Source organism: Anopheles funestus, chromosome 2RL (genome assembly GCF_943734845.2).
Source record: "Anopheles funestus chromosome 2RL, idAnoFuneDA-416_04, whole genome shotgun sequence".
NCBI lineage: Eukaryota > Metazoa > Arthropoda > Insecta > Diptera > Culicidae > Anopheles > Anopheles funestus.
This window is the reverse complement of record NC_064598.1, coordinates 19,544,461-19,562,619: the sequence shown is the minus strand read 5'-3', so window position 1 is coordinate 19,562,619 and position 18,159 is coordinate 19,544,461. Positions and strand designations below refer to the sequence as shown.

General features: G+C 42.2%; 2 protein-coding genes across 3 annotated transcripts in view; one reads left to right on the top strand and one right to left on the bottom strand.

Annotated features, from left to right (window-relative positions):
- Nucleotides 1–345: 345 nt before the first annotated feature.
- LOC125763048 (pre-mRNA 3' end processing protein WDR33) lies at nt 346–5,989 on the bottom strand. The gene is made up of 7 exons (XM_049425800.1): nt 5,057–5,989; nt 4,695–4,964; nt 4,404–4,555; nt 2,619–2,843; nt 2,306–2,539; nt 1,690–2,234; nt 346–1,609 (listed from the first exon to the last, which is right to left on the bottom strand). The coding sequence occupies exons 1-7, from the start codon at nt 5,327–5,329 to the stop codon at nt 549–551; spliced, it is 2,760 nt and encodes a 919-aa protein (XP_049281757.1). The 5' UTR covers nt 5,330–5,989; the 3' UTR covers nt 346–548.
- Nucleotides 5,990–6,930: 941 nt separating this feature from the next.
- The window catches only part of LOC125763050 (putative uncharacterized protein DDB_G0291608), a 54,285-nt gene continuing 43,056 nt past the window's right edge, over nt 6,931–18,159 (top strand). For both annotated transcript variants that reach the window (XM_049425810.1, XM_049425808.1), the window contains exon 1: nt 6,931–7,122. The gene's annotated coding sequence lies outside the window, so the exon portion shown is untranslated. The remainder of the gene's footprint in view (nt 7,123–18,159) is intronic.

The window sequence follows — 18,159 nt, the reverse complement described above, 5'->3', positions numbered from 1 at the left end:
TAGACACGATAACCACGATGTACTCGCATCACGTGACAGTGTTGCCAGATACAGTAATGGCGTCTATTTCAAATTGAACCGTTTTTATTAATTACAATGTTTCAAAATGGTTTAGAAATGATTCAGAAACTGTGCACAATTCGGTATTTAGTTTTCTACGTGAATTTTACACGAAAAAAGACGATCCCCAAAAAGATAGCACGATAGTAATGATGTTAAATGAAAATCACCTGGAGCAAACCTTATTCCCTTCTCTACAAAATCTTGAATCTTTATACAATCTTCATTCTTGATCGTATCTTACCGCCGGATGATTCACCGACCCAAAGCTATCTGAAAGATCTGTTATCCATGAAGACTCATCTTCTTTATTCGTTCTATTTTCTACATCGGGAACAGTCATTTGTACAAGGGAACTTAGCATATTGATTCTTAAATGCTATATTTTTGTTACGAATAAACGACCACCCCCCTCTTTAACAATCACACATCAATGTCCCATCCGTACAACCTTCCAACGAGGTACGAGACACATTAACGATCGACTTTTAGTTTCTCCGCCTTCCGAACCCGCGATCCCGCCGACCGCCTCGATCGTCCCGGAAATCTCTACCACCGCCTCTATTTCGATGGTTACCCCTGTGGTTTCCACCACCATCGTTGCGCATCCAATCATCATTCCGATTGAATTCGTTCCTATGATTTCCGACATTATGATTATTGTTATTGTTATTGTTAGGAAAGCAACCGTCGTCCTCATTCTGGCCACCCATCATGGCGAATGGATTCGGATTACCGAATGGAGGCGGTCCACCCGGGATTGGTGGTGGCGGTCGTTGTAGATTAAATGCGTCCATCGCTCGACCACCATCGTCATCGCCGAATCCACCTCCAAACGGTGGCATCCCACCCGGATGTTGCATGCCACCATTGTTCGCCATCTGCCACGGTGCCATACCGTGCATTCCGGGCGGTGGTCCAGGTGGTAGATCGTTATCGTACTCCGACATCCACTGGCCATTGCTGTTGGTATTCTGACTAACGGGCGTATCGGACCGCATGGCAGCTGAGGACGATGGCGGTTCCACAATCATCACCGAATCGTCATCTTCCTCGTCCCAGTTGCGATCATTGTACTCTTTCCAGATCTTTTTGTCCTCCTCGAGATCACGCTTTTCCCGATGCTTGTCCCGTTCCCGTCCCTTCCAGTTGTTCCGATTTGCCCCAACGTCTACCGGATCGCTCGTGTTGAACTGTACGGCTACCGGTGGATTTACATCCAGCTGCAAGAGCGACGGAAGCTTCGGATCAAACGCGGGATCATCTTTCGATCGTGACGCCGCATCTTCTACCGAATGGACTGAATCACGCGATTGATCCGGCGGATCCACAATGAACGGTAGCGGACCGTAAAAGAACTTTGGTTCAACGTCGAGCCGTGCTCGTTTGGCAGGTGGTTTCGGAGGTTGTTCCTCATCTCCATTCGATGGTGCTTCCGGTTCTTCCAACGGTGGGAATATGTCATGCAGCTCCGGTATGCCACCGTGCTCGATGAATCGATTTAGGGCGTCCGTCCCATCACTAATCGCTTGCTCCAGTGGACTATCCGCTGAAAATAGAACGTTCGGACCATGGTTTTACTTTGTCTGGCTGAAAAAATTTCCCCAAAAAGAATATTGGACCACTTACGTATCACCGCAATCGTACGCTCGTACAACGAAATGGCGGTCGGCAGCGGTTTCTTCGGTGCCATCGGTCCGCTGTCAACGATCTGCGAGATCACTTCCTTTATCTCATCCGCCGCGGTAGTATGATCGTCCAGTTTGCTCGATTCATTCCACTGCGCCTGGAAGTTGCGCGGGATGGGCTTACTGTACGGTATCTTCTTCTCGCGCATTTTCTCATTAAAACTGTTCAGATTTAAATCCAGCCCCGGAATCGGACCCGCCTCCTTCGTGGCTATGCTTTCCACGATGTCCACCTTATCTTCCGGGCCCATACCCGGTATGACGATGTGTTCCTCCAGCTCGCACTCGTCCAACCCGGCTAGGCTGGCGGGCAGCGTATTAAGATTGTACTTGTCACGCATCTGATCGCCGGGACGATTGCGCGTCCAAAACTTTACCGTGTGATCGTTCGATCCCGAACAGAGTATATGTCCAAGCGGATGCCATGCCAACGTCCAGACGATGCTATCGTGTGCCATATCGATGCTGCCAACCTCTTTATCGGTGCTGTGAACAAACGATCGCACATCAGAAGGTGAACAATCGAACAAGTGTACTGCATTGCTTCCAATACATACCCAACGTTCCAGAAAAGGATCGACCCATCGGATCCACCAGAAGCGAACAGACCCTCATGTATCGGATGCCACGATACCGCGCTCGCTTCCTTCTTGTGGCCACGGAATATCTGTACCTCCTCGCTGAGATTTCGCAGATCAAACAACTTCAACAGGTGGTCACGGGAAGCCGTCACCAGCCAGTTACCATTATCATTCCACTTCAAATCCATCACCGTCGATTTGTGGGCATGTCTGGGGGAAGAAAACAAAAACACAAAAGATTTTATACACCGGAAACGCTTGCGAAAGGACAATCGGTTTTTCGTCTTACAGTGTAGCGAGCGCTTGGCCACACTTGGGATCCCACAGCTTGATCGGTTGCTGGTTGTCTTTGCTGCCGGACACGATCAGTGCCTTTTGCGGGTGCCAGTGTACACACTTGACATCGGCACCGTGTCCACGCAGGACTCGTTCTTCCTGGCAGCGTAGAAAATCCCACACCCGCACCGTACCATCATCGCTGCAGCTTGCAAACTTCGAATCCGACGGACTGAAACTGTTTATGGAACAAACAAAAATGGAAAAGAAAGGAAACAGAACAGGAAGTGGGATAAAATATACCATCCCAGAGGGAGAAAAGAGAATGTTAGTCATTGCTGTACTTTCATGAACGTCGAAATGCGGCCCCCATTTCTGCTTCTATGCTGTTAATATCCTGTTTTGTATTGCTACGTTGCTACGTCCGGACTTAAGACAAGTGTTTGAATAAATAAATATATGACTGGTTAACAGAACAGAATAAAGTGTATGCGGGAGAGATTTCGGTCGATCACTTGTGCTCCCATGGACCAAAATTCATTGGAACACAACAGGCGATTTGGTGAAGATCACGGTGATTATGGAACCCTCAGAACATAGTCGGTGTATTATGTTTATTTTCACATTCTTCTTTCACTTGTGGCGCGAAAATTTTAATGTGGCACGTCAACAACAAAAAGGAACAACTCGAAAGAAATATGAGAACAATATTCGGTCGCAACTTTCAGAAAACGGAAAATCAGAACAAGTAAAAGTACAAAACGCAAGGTTCGGGTTTTATATGCTCGTGTTCGCACCGACTTTCCGGTACGAAAACGAACCAAATGAGATATTTTTTATGGGAACTTTATTCAGCTAGTTTCGAACTGTACAAAGCATGGCGCATAATTTTGCACTAAGGCGAAAGCCTTTCCTTTTATCTCCGTGTCATATGAACACTTTATTTGAACTTTCCATTTATTGTGTTTTTATTTGGTGTAAAAATTAGCATTGTTTCATTACTTTATTTCGTTTCCTTTTATTTGTTTCCTTCGGTTCTGTAAAACACAGCCAGCCCCAGCACACACGTGAACAAACGGGTAAGGATTTTATTTTTACGCTAACAATATCACATGCCTTTTCAAAAAGCCAGTTTGGTGTGCGTGTGTGTTCCTAGGGAACGTTTGATTTTAAATAAGATGAGCAAAATTCGTATATTAACTTTATTTTCAGGTACAAATTTCGAATAAATCCACAGTCTTTGTGTTAGGATTTGGTTTTACAAACCGCAAACAGGCAAACAGCCACGCATGTTGGTCCACAAAATCGCTAACCGTAAATGCTGATGATGAGTAAGAGACAAAAACTAAAGAAAGGTCCCATTGTCATCAGGTGTACCAAAATGTACACAAAAGTTTCAAAGTGCGTTTCAAAAGGAAAATCAAAAATTTCCTTTAACCATCTTTGTAAAACTGTTCTAGACTGAGTTAACTTAATCAACAAAGAACAATACCAAATTCGCAAATACAGCAAAACACGGATTAACCATGTTCGTATTGTATTGTTTTAAACGTTGATCACGTAGACAGAAAAGGATAGATTGTGAAGAGACAAGAGTGAGAGAGAGAGAGATAAGAGTATACTTAGTCGAACGAGCAATGGCAGGAATATTAGCAGCATGAAAGCGGCCAACGTCGTTTGCACCCGTCGTGCCCTTGTGAGAAGCCGTAACTGCAACCCCAAGCGGCAACGTCCGATTGTGGTGCTGCTACTGTTGCTAATGGTGCCACAGTGACTGCAACCACTTCCACTGCTGTACCTGATTCCACGTATCGGATCCTTGTGAGCCTGGAACATCTTCACGTTGTTCATGTTCGACTGCCAGTACTTGACGTATCCTCCATGATCGCCCGTTACCATCCAGTTGTCATTGTGTGACCACACCATCGTACGCACGGACACATCGTGTGCCTGTTTGGTTAGGCAAGTTGCCAGAAAGAGAAATAAAAGAAAGAGAATAAAACATTAATATAATAAAGCCGATCAACGATTGTTTTGATACCAAACGGGGATCTTCACAAAACGTTTTATAAATCCCGTTTCACCATACCTGTAGAATCGTTTCGAAGTTAAACATAAGCCCATTCCATAGGGTAAACTCGCCGGAACTCGCCCCAGTAATTAATCGGCGTCCTTCCGGGGTCCAGGCGAGCGTGAAGATCGGACAGCGCATTTTGTTCGTAGCTGTCTTCACGAAGCGGGTCGTAACCGCATTGCTTGGATTGTCCATGTAGCTTGGCGGTGGCAACAGTTCGGGAATGTAGATGCTCTCCGGCTGCAGGGCACGTCTGTCACGATGATCCCGTTGCCAGGTGCGACACTGATGGATACATGGAAAGAAACAAGAATACCATCGTTATCGAAGGTTGCCTAAGTGAACCGATCAACGATCACCAATTACTTCCTACTAACCTCGAGTGCCTTGATGATGGAAGCATTATAGTCAACCGTTTTACGCATCACAGACTTCCGAAGCCGCTTGCCATCGAAATCATCCTGCGACATGGGGCCACCGCCACGAAACCCATTGAAGTGGTGGTACGGTTTGTGGTGGTAAAAGTTAAACTGTTGCTTCGGTGGTTGCGGATGCTGGTAGCTAAGGATCCGGTTGATAGGCGGCGGGTTGGCGAAATGTTGTACCGACGGTGCGGCATCAACTGACGGCGGTGGCTGCGAGAACTCCATTCTCGATTGCTTCCGTGGAATGAACACCCGAAAACCAACCACACCAAACCTTATCACCAGTTATTGGACCGAAATTTATCAAACAGCAACACAATGCCAATAACTGGCGGCAGGATGGTAAGTAACTGCGCAACTATTTACAGACTAAACCGCCGCACCTGCCACATACTGTGAGCCGCTAGTAATTTCCCTTTGGGAGTAAAAAAAACACACACACACGCACGCACACACACGAACGGGTTTCACTTTTCCAGTTAGCACGCGAACAGAACAAGCTTCCAAGGCGATGCACACCAATCGTGTTGGGTTGTTCTGAACGTTTTGTCTTTCCCTTCCGGTGCGACTAAAGACAAGATGATAACTTTCAACCGATTCGCTATGTTTGAAGCATAATTTGCAACCACTTCCGAAAGGGTGCGAAAGGTACGGCGACAGTAACGCAGCTTAGCCCGGGAAATGTTAGCACTGTTACTTGTGTTCCTTGCGCGTTAGATGCCCAAGCTTAGTGGCATTAGGTTCGCTATAAGTCTATCGGCACACATTTACTTAACTACGGCTTAAATAACTTCCTCAGCAGTAGTTTATAATCCTGTTTCGTTTTGGGTAAAGAAAGTGGATGTTACGCGTGATTATTGCGGCCAACCATTTTCCAAACGTTTGACAACCGACTCGATGACAGTGGGACGGTCCGCCAAAGGTGAATAGTTGAATGACATAAACGCTCAAGTGCGGGCCTTTTTAAAATTGTAAAAAAACACTGCTATTTACAATTATAATCGTAATTTGTGTAAAATTATGAGTTTTGTTAAATAAGGCAGCGCGCTGTCATTTCTCGAACAAGACAAACCAGACAAAACCACAAGAACAAACCCAAGCAATCATATGGAGGTGCTCTGTCAACCTGCATAGAACAAACCAGACAAACACGACATAGAACAAAACAGTTTGATTTTGTCTTGCATGTCTGTGTCACACCTTGAAACTCTCTATAGTTTGTTGTCAAATTTCACAGAAGCGGTTATGTGCTGGATTGCTTTGTTAACAGTTATTGTGGAAGAGAGAATTTCAGATTTCTAGCATACATAAACTCACCGAAATTGGAATAAAACGAGGAAAGATTGCTTAGCGACAGTACTAGGCATTGAAATTGTCGATGGAGTGACAGTTCTACACGACAATTGGCAGAGCACCTTTCGAACAGTGTCGTGTTTGTCTGGTTTGTTTGGCTATTCACAGCGCGCTGCCTAAGCTATTCGTTGACTGGTTTCTTGATTGAGTAAATTTGCTATTTGTTATTCCTTTTGTTCGTTTAAAGATTTAATTATGAGTTATTTTGTGTCCTGAAATGTCGTATCAAACCTAAATGAGATATGTGGAATATTTAAAAAAAGAACTTTTTTATCCCCATTTCCATTGATTGAATTGGTTGATTGTTAGATTAATTTTGTATTCTTCTATTATTTATAAATTTAATCCCTTGATGTTACCGTATTCGTTCGTTGTCCGTTTCCACTGTGGCTTGTGTTCGGTGCTACATTTTCATAGACCACCACACAACACGTTCCCATACGGTGTCTCACTTTCATTTCTCGCTACTGCTTCTCATTCATTGTTATACTTCGCAAGAAGCAACAACATTGGAGTGTGGTCGGTTTGCTAAAGAAACTATTTGTTAATGCACTACTACTGAACATTAAAAAAAAACAACAACAAATTTGGTCGTCGATAAAAATAAAAGTGTAATGCGTTTGTACGCATTTTCTTCAATCGTAATACAAATTCTTCTACGAAAGGTGAGCAAATTGAGCCCAGCTCCTATTGTGTGATGATTTCTTATCCGCGGTTTGTGTTTGTGTGTTACGTTTCGCGTACGTGTGCTGTGTGTGAGTGTAGTGTGTGGGACTGGGTGTTTATGTGTAGTGAGACGATAAGTAGTTAATAAATAATTCACGGTTGTGAAAATCGTGCTAGCATTTGGAAGAGAAAGAAAGAAAAAAAACATCTAGTCGATTTTAGAGGGTAGTGAGTTAAGGGTGGCAGTGTATAATGTGATAAAGAAAATATAGAAAAGATTCCATTATTATGTACGGAAAATATTATGGTTGAGTTTATGTTGTTGCATCGTCATCCTAGCTACAAATGCTACCCAGTGTGTATGTGTATGTGAATGAGAGAGTGTATGGGTATGAGTAAATAGTGAGGCGCCCGAATTCAGTTAGAATGTCTTGTGTGCTACGAATGATTTCTATTGCGTTCTGGTGAAAATCTATCACTTTTTCTTCCCCATTCATTCTGTCCACGCCCTTACATTGTGCGGGGTAGCAAAAAAAGGGGTTTGTGTTCAAAGCGTGTTTGTGTGCGTGTGTATGGGTTTTGTGCCGCCGTAACGGAAGTCAATTGAAACGCGCTGGGCCGTGCAAAACGAGAAAAAAAGGGAAATGTGTACAAGGTGATCAAACACAGAATGACGGGGCTAATGGTGGGGGAAAAAACAACCCCCTTCTCATTGCCACCTCAACAACAGTCGGCGGTTCCGTAGCAGCTCCCCCCTGGAGTCTCGTTCAACCTCACTACACCATACGCAAAGCACAAGAACGAGCGAGAGAGAGGGAGAAAGAAGCAATAGAAGGTTCCCGATGGTCACGATGGAACACAGTGGAAGTGAGTTTTAATCATGTTTATATGAGTACGGCATTAGTCTCTAACCCAGCAACCCGCACTGTACATCGTAATCTTTGCTTTCGTTTCAATAAAACCCCAACACCGTTTCATTCCCATTAAACACCGTTTCATTCCACTCGTCATATGGAGCGTAGAGGAGGGTTGGTATTTTCTCAGCGTAAGATAAATATGAATATACGTTCAGAACAAAAACACTCGGTGGAAAACCATCTCGCCAATCAAAGCAAACCAAGCACACTTCTTAGTATACACACGCACACAACTCAACACACACACACACACATTTACACATACTACTCACGCGAAAAAAAACCCTTCTCCGTCCCATGCTGAGCTAAGGGTGTGTGTGCGCACGTGCGCCCTACCGTTGTGTCCATTGCATCATGGTGTGGGGGTGAATATGTGCACTTGTGGTGTACGAATGCGTATGTGTGTACAGGCATGTTGAGATTGTAATTTATTTTCAATGGGCCCCCCCCCTTTGAAGGGTCTTCTATTTCCGCGGGCTACACACACAACACTCACACACTTGTACGCATCCGCTATATCTACACATACACAAACTAAACAGCCTGTGATTCATTGTTTAGCCCAGCTCTTTGTGCCAAGGATGATTCGGTTGTGTGTGTTGTGTGTTGTGTGGTTGTGTTTTAAAACATTTTACTCAACGTGTTTACTTTATGATTGTTGAAATTGTGATGATTAGAAGGTTGCATTTAAACTTCAGAATAATTTCACGAGTGTGCGTGCTTTTCTCACACTTTTAAAGTAGAGTTCTATTGTGTGTGATCATGAAATTGTGTTTCTGATGACAGTTCACTCAACTGCTAAAAATGTATTTGTTGGGAAAAAGAACTTTTCTCATTGTATAAGAATGTTTTAAATTCATTGTTTTAAGACTTTGAAGTATAAAATGTTTTTCTTATTAAAATACCCAGCAAATACATAGCACAGCATGATTCATCCCCCATATGTGTGACATTGCCAGCCGGTTAAAATGACAAACACAAAGAAACTTGCCGGTACCCACACGGTAACAAAGCAACCATTGTTGTTATGGCGTTTTTTTTTTGTTCTCGCATTTCACAAAAAATGGATCACATATTTGCAACATGAATAACATAGATGGCATATGTGTTGAAGGGGGGAGGAAGGAAAAAAAACAAATAGGAACAAATGCTCCACCATCGTCACGCGAAAGTAAAATGAATCCATCGCCGGAAAGTGATCGAATGGGGATCGCATGACGGTTAAAGGAACAAACAAGGGCAGCCCCTGTCGTGTGAGATATCGTGTGGCGCACACAATAACCAAACAAAAAAAAAACAACATAAAAACAAAAACTACGGAAATTCCATTGGCAGCGCGAATGAGTCTCTGTGTATGTGTGTGTGTGTGTACATGTCTCGCTTTAGTGAGTTTTCTTTGTTCACTTTTCATTCTGTTTTGGGGCGTTTCGTCCCTCTTCATGCCCTTTCCATGGCATCCCCTTTTCTTCGGTACCATTTGTTTCAGTTTTACGGCGCGCATGAAACCGATGACGGCATTCATGATTACATCCAGGCCCCGTATATCTTTTCAACCCTCCATTGTTTCTCTCGCGCGCGCTCTCTCTTTCTCATTTGTCAGTAGCTTTGGGGGTTGGTGGTTTGGGGGTTGTAGCACGAAAGCATTAAAAGAAAATCGAAAAAAGCTAACCTCGCTCTTATACCTTGGAGGAAAAATGTAAGTAGTTGCGGATGGAAGGTAGCGATCGAGAGGGAAACCGAAATAACGCGAAGAATAGTGAGAGTTTGCATTTTCGTCTAATGTTTTCATGTTCCACACGCTTCTATTGGGTATCTCATCCTCCGCACTTTTCCCATCCCCCCTCCTGTACTCCATGACTCCATTACACACACTAAGCCGGTCAAAGCCTCACTTGATTACTCCATCGCGCTAATGGTGCAGCTTCTTCTCTATCCCCCCGGGGTTGAAGCTTTTCTTTCATTTTGAAGATTGAAAGCGAAAATGGTCACAAACCGTGTGATGTTTCATGTGTGTTTGTGTGTGTTGAGCAAAGAAAAGCCCCTCACGCTCCAGAAAAACAGATTGCTAAAAAACAAAAGCCCTCACAATGAGTATCGCGTGTTGCTGTAGCATTATTCTAGCTCACCATGCTTTTTTTGTTTTTTTCTACACAAAGTATGTACTATTTTATGCTTCTGTTTTGTTTTTGTCGTTGTTTTTTTGTGTTAGATTTTAGACACAGAAAACTCCTTTTTCTGAAAGCTGAAGCAAAATGAAACATTGCAGCACGCTTAGCCTACTTGGATGAAGAGAGTCAAGTTACCAACGCGACAGGAAACCTCACATTCACGAACTACTTGTGTAATCGACAGCACCGATGTGTGATTGCTTTGTTGTGTATGGTTGTATGTGTGTGTGTATTGGTGTGATTCGCACAACAGCATCATCACACGCGCGCACACAATCATTTGATTACTGCTCGAGTGGCAACGTGAATGATCTTCGCTCCGTTCGTATCAAATCACTCTGCTCATGCGATGCAGTACACGCGCGCATTGTTTTTTTTAATTCAACGTGTGCGTTAGTGTGTGTCGTCAGTTTTCACATCTAAAATTGTTCTTACCGTGAGGGGGAACGTTGTGATCAGACGGCAAATATGGCCGCTCTTTGGTGTGTGCTGGATCATTTGTGCTCACATGACACGGCAACAATTGGATAAGTTTCTTTTATATTTTTTTCATGTTCATGTACTATACAAAATTGTTTTTTTTTCAATCTGGTGTCTTATAATTTATTTTTTCTTATCAAATTGCTAATAGCTAATGTTTTGGGAACAAAATTTCAAAGTTTTCGGTTTTTAGATTTCTTGACTTAACACTAGAACGACCAAGGGTTTCCAGGAGCCTTTTTAAAGAGTTTTTTGGAGTTCGAACTCAAAAAAAGATATACAAAAGTCATACATCAACTACAGACGGATTGTTTAAATATGATGCGACTTGTGTTCTACATTGATCTGATTTAGAATAAAAGAGTGAATACCTCGGTGGTGTATGTGATAAATGGCGCCCGTCCACACGGCAGGACCGGGTTCAAATCCCATCCGGACCTTCCCCCGTAGCAAGGACAGACTTGCTAATTGATAAAATAAGTCTTGTAAGTCTGAAATGGCCGGCGTGATCTTAGAGCTCGTTAAAAGCCAACAAGAGAGAGATGGAGAGTGAGTTAAATCTTTCTTCCTGGCGATTTATATCATTTATGAGTTATTCAGCTCCCTCGAGCTAGATAAAGAGCACAACTCTTTATTTTAACTCACTCATTTTGATTCAATTTCTCGATAAGTGAGTTTCCCAATAAGTGAGTGACAGCTGGCTAGTCACTAAGACTTTTGTTATGATTATTATGATTAGAATAAATTCTATGTGTAAAATTGAAGAATGATTTTCTGGCAAACCACTTCCTGATATTATCCGTACTAAACTACCACGAAAAACGTGGACATCCACCCAAACATACACACGCACACACACACAGCATATGAACAACCCCCGGAGAAAGTCCAGCTTTCCAAACCGTTGGGGAATGCTGTCGGTTCTCTATACTCGGGAACTTCGAACGGCGCATGTTCCTCCCGGTTCTTCACACAAGAACCGTTTTCGCCGTTGTCCGCCGTCCAGGCGAAGGCTTTTTGATGTGCTTCGCTTCAATGGGGTATATACGCTCGGAACGTCAAAATCATTCTATGAGTCGACGAAGGAACTTTGTCTTTTATGCTATCGGCCACCAACTCCTAGACGACGAGGAGCATGCAATAGGAAACGTTGTATCGGACCCCACCGGAGTGTGGAGTACAGAAATAAAAGTTTTTCACCAAACGGGAAGCGAAGCGAGACACACCCAGAAGATTGTATCGGATTTTCCCTTTTTTTTTGTGGGAACTGGGGGTGTGGGGTGTTCCTTGTCGTGGTTCTGAGGTAAAGTTTTGCGATTAGTTTTTTTCCACTTTTGTGGAAATAAATTCTTGTAGCTGAGCAGCAGCAGTAAAGAAAGAGATGAAGGGAACGCGTATATTCTATCTGTCAAGAGCGTAACGGTAAGACATTAGACTAAAACTAAAATGTTAGTCTCATTGTTTTGCTGGTAAAATGGTGTTCTAGAAGCATTCCTAGAATAATCAAACTTTGACGATGAAATGTATTAAGGGTATAGGGGGGGAAAAGAAGCATATCTTGAAGGATTACAGGGACAGTTCTTAAGGTTTTATGCAACTTAGATAGTGAAAGTATTTCAAGCAAAACTTCCACAAAATGCTTGTAATTAGATTTTTGAAAGAATTTAGTACAACAAAATGCCACTTTCATTTAAAACAATCGAATCACTCAATGCTCCTCGAATCGATTTTATATGGCTGCCGATTTTGATACATCTCTTCTTCAGCAGACGAACGCAAGCAAACACTTTGTGTTGTGAGTTTTGCTGTGTTTATTTTCTATTTATAATTGAACCGAAACAATGTTCAAAGCTTGGTTTCGGTGGTTTTGTGTGACGAGCGCGTCCTACAGCGCATTATTTAACCTTCCGTTTGCATTAGGGGACACACTGAGACATAACTTGGTGCTTGGCATTGACGGCAAGTGTTTGTGAGTTCTAATATGTGTTTTTCTTGTGGTAATACAAACAGCTGCTTCTAAGAAACACTATGTTGCGGAAGTTTATTCGATTTCGATTTAATTGAGTTGTGCAAAAATGTTTAGAAAGAGCATGCCTTTTTTAATCCAGCAAACGTTAAAGCTTGCAGCAATTCGAGTGTCCCCTTCCGCGTACGCCACGAAGTTGCTCGTTGAATGATTTCCTTTTACGGTCAAACCGACGCTTGGCTTGAATTATCTCCAACAAACGTGCGCCGATACGCTAGCAAAAAGGGTGACGAATGCGATTTTTTTTGCCAGCGACTCCAACTGAAACTTCCACCGGAAAGGAAGATCTTTTTACTACGTTGGTTGAAGGACAGCTAGTCTTTTGATCCGTTCCCCTTAAAAAGGTGTTCATCCACATAGGTGGAGTGGAATCAATTTTTATTTTATTTGCTGCGCTTTATCATGGATCAAGAACTCAGTGAAAGCTTTCAGTTGAGTTTCAAAGATGCTCTTTTTCGGTTTTATGGTTTATACTTGTCTTTTGATGGTAAATTGCTGAAATACAAGTCGTATAAGGTTTGTTATCTTGCCCTTCAACCTCTTGGACCTTGGAATTCCTTATGTATTTCTTGTGTGGATGTAGAACAAGATACTTATTTTTTTTACTTAACAGCGCTAATGATTAACTTTTAAAAGCCAATTTTTTGCCGACGTTAGTTTAAGACTTTTTTGTCCCATTTTATTACATCGTTAAAGGGTGAGTCAAGCGTTTGCCTACTTTATAGACCTAACGTAGAGTTTTGAGTTTTTAGTACAATGAATAACTCACTGTAAACTTCACTTCGTGACTGGTAGATAACCTTCTTACCAACTAACCAAACAACCTTGGACGTCTTACCTTTCATAATTAGTATGAAAAAGAGAACCAATTTCTTGCACTATTTTTGCAACAGACAATAAAAAAACCTTAATTACACACATTACCTTTTACACCACAATGTTGACAGAAGAAACCATTCACCGTGCCAGGAGGAGGACAGGTAAAATAGTCGTCCAATGCCATCCGTTTATTATCAGTCCGTAGCTGCGGAACGGATGCCATCATTTGCATTTGCTTGTAACGGAAGAAGCGCACACGAAACATGATCGATGTACTAAAGGGGTGAAGGGTTTTTTGCGCTTTAGAAAACACACACACATCTATCTATCCACCCCTACACTATCTATCGCGGGTGTGTGCCTTCGCAAACAAATACGACATCAGGCAACGTCACCATCCTCGAGGGAAAGACGGCTTCTCTCTGGCTGTTAAATGTGTGTAAAACGTGAATATGCAGCAGCAGCCTTCGGAACACAAGGTGTGACGGTCGTATATGGTAGGGAAGTGCCTTGGTCGAGTGTGGGTTGTCGTTGAAGTCGCACGGCAAGGGTTGGTAAAAGGGTGAACGACGCAAACGCACGTGTTTTGTATCGTAACACATTCGCGTACGCGCATTTCTATCAAAACCCCCCCGTTTTGCCCGGTTTTGGAACCGGTTAGTAACGGTGTTAACGGAAATAGTAGACTGTGTTTTGAAAACTTGTTTTAAACCACATCATAATGCGTAACCGAGCGGTTTGTAGTGGAATTGGTGATATTTTGTTTAAATTCCCTTACCCTGAACCTTGTTCCCTTTAACTTTCTTTTACATTTTATAAAGCTTGTATTGTTTAATGAAATTATTGACTTGAGGTTTTGATGCTTTGAGGTTGTTAATGCCGATAAAAAAATATGTTTGCTTTTTGGATAGTTTTTGGGTTAAATTGAAGATCTTCCTCTCCAAGTTCCACGGAAAGATCCGGACATTCAAAAATACTCCATGAAAGTTTCAAAAAAGTTAAGATCACTAAAGAAAGGATGAAAGGATATGTTTGCTTTTTGGATAGTTTTTGGGGTAAATTGAAGATCTTCCATTGCAAGTTCCACGGAAAGATCCGGACATTCAAAAATACTCCATGAAAGTTTCCAAAAAGTTAAGATCACTAAAGAAAGGATGAAAGGATATGTTTGCTTTTTGGATAGTTTTTGGGTTAAATTGAAGATCTTCCTCTCCAAGTTCCACGGAAAGATCCGGACATTCAAAAGTACTCCATGAAAATTTAAAAAAAGTTACGATCACTAAAGAAAGAATAACAAGATCTCAAGATCCAAGGAAAACCTTGTACTGTATCGCTAACGATCCAACGATTAGTAGGTCTCATGGCTTGGAGTTTGGTCCAAGGAACCCAGATGTCCTTTGCAGAAACAATTGATTGAAAGAAGGATATTGTGCCCATGACGAATCACAGTAGATAACTTCCATTGTACTAAAAAAAATTAGTACACATTTTCTTCTGTCAATTTCAAATCGTCTTTTTCGTCTTTCAATCGTCTAATGACGTCTTTTCCTGCCTTCTTAATTTGTAACCTTGGCTTTTGATCGCCATACTCTTTTTTTATCTTTACGTGACTGTCATTGTATACTTTTGTATCTACTCCTGATGATGATGATTTTGATGAATCTCTCTATCTACGGAACTGTTTCGATCTTCCAACAGTGATCTACGCTTGCGTGCTTTTTTGTTGCTCTTTTTTGCCCCTTCTCAACACCATGAATGAAGATCGCCACAAAAGCATGGAACTCGTGTTATGTCCTTACCTTGTGTTCTGTTTCATTTAACGCACGAAACGAAATGGAACCAAACGTAACCAAAACCTTGTAATATAAACGGTCGCGATTGTGGTGAACGTGCAAACCACCCGGTCCGAGTTTGCGGAGTTCCACTGCTTCATCCGTGTTCCATCCAACGTGCCACAATGTAAAAACAATGCCAAGTTACGAGAATGGGAAAGCGAGACAAATCATCAAACAATTTTGACCAGTTTACATTGGTGGCGGCTTTAACTTTGCTAAATTGCTTCAAAATACAACAGCTAGACAAGTAGCTATTGGTTTGATATACGGCAGAGAGACACAGGGCACCGAGTCAGACAAATCGATGGACGGGCCTTCAACAATTTAAGCTGCGCGCGTGTACCGTGTAGTGCTTTGTGAATGAGAAGGAACCTTCAATCGTTAACCTTCAAGTTTAGCTCACTCCATTCTAGCAACTGCTTCTACTTAAGTGCGAGACAAGACCTTCTAGTGGTGGGGTCGCCTTGTATTACATGTGGTTGTGTGATCATTTGGTACCACATCGAGAACAATCGTTTATGAGAAGAAGACATACTCATCCACATGGCACTATACTGACTTGGTGCGAAAGTTGATTTCTTTTTCTATATAGAGATGTGTCATGTGCTGCAAATGTATTACTATTAACACCAATCATTTCATTTGTACATTCCAATAGGCAAAAATTCCTTTTTCGACTCGTCGCCTAAAGTTATGCACAACGCATGACAAAATCATTCTAAAACTCTGAATTAAGCAGACTATAATTTTTTGTACTAATAGCAATCATATTATATCTTCTAAAAAATTTGATAACTTTAGCTAATACTTAAAAATGGCCAAAGGAAAAAAATATCTACTGCTACTCACTTTACGATCTTCTCTTAAATCCACAACTCACAAAACGTTTGCATTCAACCACACTGGAATGGTTGTGTAAGGGGAAAACCTAATTCAAATCTGATACAAGGGAACTCATTTTCTCGCGTATGTGTGTTTTGTGTGTGTGTGTGTTGATCAAAATGTGAGCTAAAATGGAGGATGGAGGAGTACTGCTACTGCAGCACCGCCATTCGCTCGCTTATTACGGTGTGCTTTATGCGGGCTTAAAGATTATGTTTGTGGCTGGCAGCTTTCCAACCCCTTTTGTACGGTTGCCTTCGTACCGAGCGGGAACCCGCATCAGTCTTGGACGCGTATCTCATCATCATCATCACCATCATTTTCGTTATAATCGTCTCCTTGAGCATCGCAATGTGGTTGGCGTAGAGACACTGCGTACACTGGCAATGGTTTTGCGGACCTTCTTCCAGAGAGACGTTCGCCTCGCAAAACTCCATTTTACGGTTTTGAACCATGAACACATTTCCAACTCATTTTCATTTGGTTCCACTCTCTACGGTTATTTGGCAAATGGGGTAGGTTTGGTTTTTTCTTAAAGTTTTGTTGGGCTGCTTTGTAGTGGCTTTTTAAGGTGGTTTTTTATTCCGCAACGAGCGAGAGAGGAAGTGCTTCGGTTTTGCAGCTAAGGAAGAATATGCTGATGGTAAATTAAATTTTTAGTGGAATTTTGTCCACAATTGATGTGGTAGAATTTGCTGTTCGTGGGGAAAAATTGTGCTTTCCAAAAAGTGGAAACCATTTATTCTCTATCAAATCTGTGACAGCATAAAGCAGCTGAAGCATAAATGATTCGTTTTGGCAAATGAGAACAATGTGTTGTGTTGGTGTACAAGAGCAATAGTGAGGAATACAGTTACATTTTGTTACAAATAGTTTTAATCAAACTTTGAACTTTATACACTCAAAAGCTCCTAAATATTGTGCTGCACAATCTACTATTTTTTGTGTTTCTCAGAATTTCTTTTTATCTGAAGTTTTCTTGCAATATTAAACCTTCTTTCCTTGATCTCTAAAACACATCTCTCTTAAGAAAGAATATCCTAAAACCGAATCAGCACAAAGAACCGCCCCGCACACCACCGACAGATCATTGCAGAATGATCTTTTTTTTAAACTTTTTTTAAACGTGTTCCAAACAAAGCAATTGATCCTGGAAAAAAAGGGAGACGAAACGCAGTAAGAGCGAAACATTTGCAGAAACAAAGCTTTTCTTTTCATTGCGTCCAGGTGCAGCTCCAGCTTCAATTCCATCTGCAGCGTCACGTTCGGGATGCGGGTTTCAATGTGAGTTGCGATCAGGAAAGTAAGAAAAGAAAATCACCATCTGGCAGTTGGGACCGATGTGCATACAGACCGGTTACCCGGTACCGATGCATTCGATGAAAGTTTGTACGTAAAAAAGAAACGAAAAACGAAATCCGAAGGCAGGATGTAAAGGAACGGTAAAAGCTGCTGTGGTGGCCGTTCCCTATCGTACATTCCTTCACCTGTGGTACGAGACAGGTACGAGACGGTCGCTGAAATGCTCTGAAGGAATAAGGAGCAACCAAACACTAACTTGCTCATGTCCGCAAACTGTTGGCCTGTAGCAGAGGCACGTACTTTCAGGTGTTTCCTATACTTTTCGGCACTCCCGTTCCATTTGACCCTTGGCCTGGGTGCCTTTTGCTGTGTAGTTACCGGTTTTCGGGTTTCCAGTTACAACATTGGCTACTCTCCGGTGGTTTTTTGTGTGTGACCTACACTTCCTGTTCGTTTGCTGTGAGTGAAACAGTGTAAGTACGGGTATAATAACCGGATTGGGATGTAAAAGTTATTTTTTCTCCAAGAAAATACAAACTACAACCGGAAATTCAAACTCGATCAACCGTATTGAGCACTCACTTTACGACTTGAGTTTCTAGCTGGA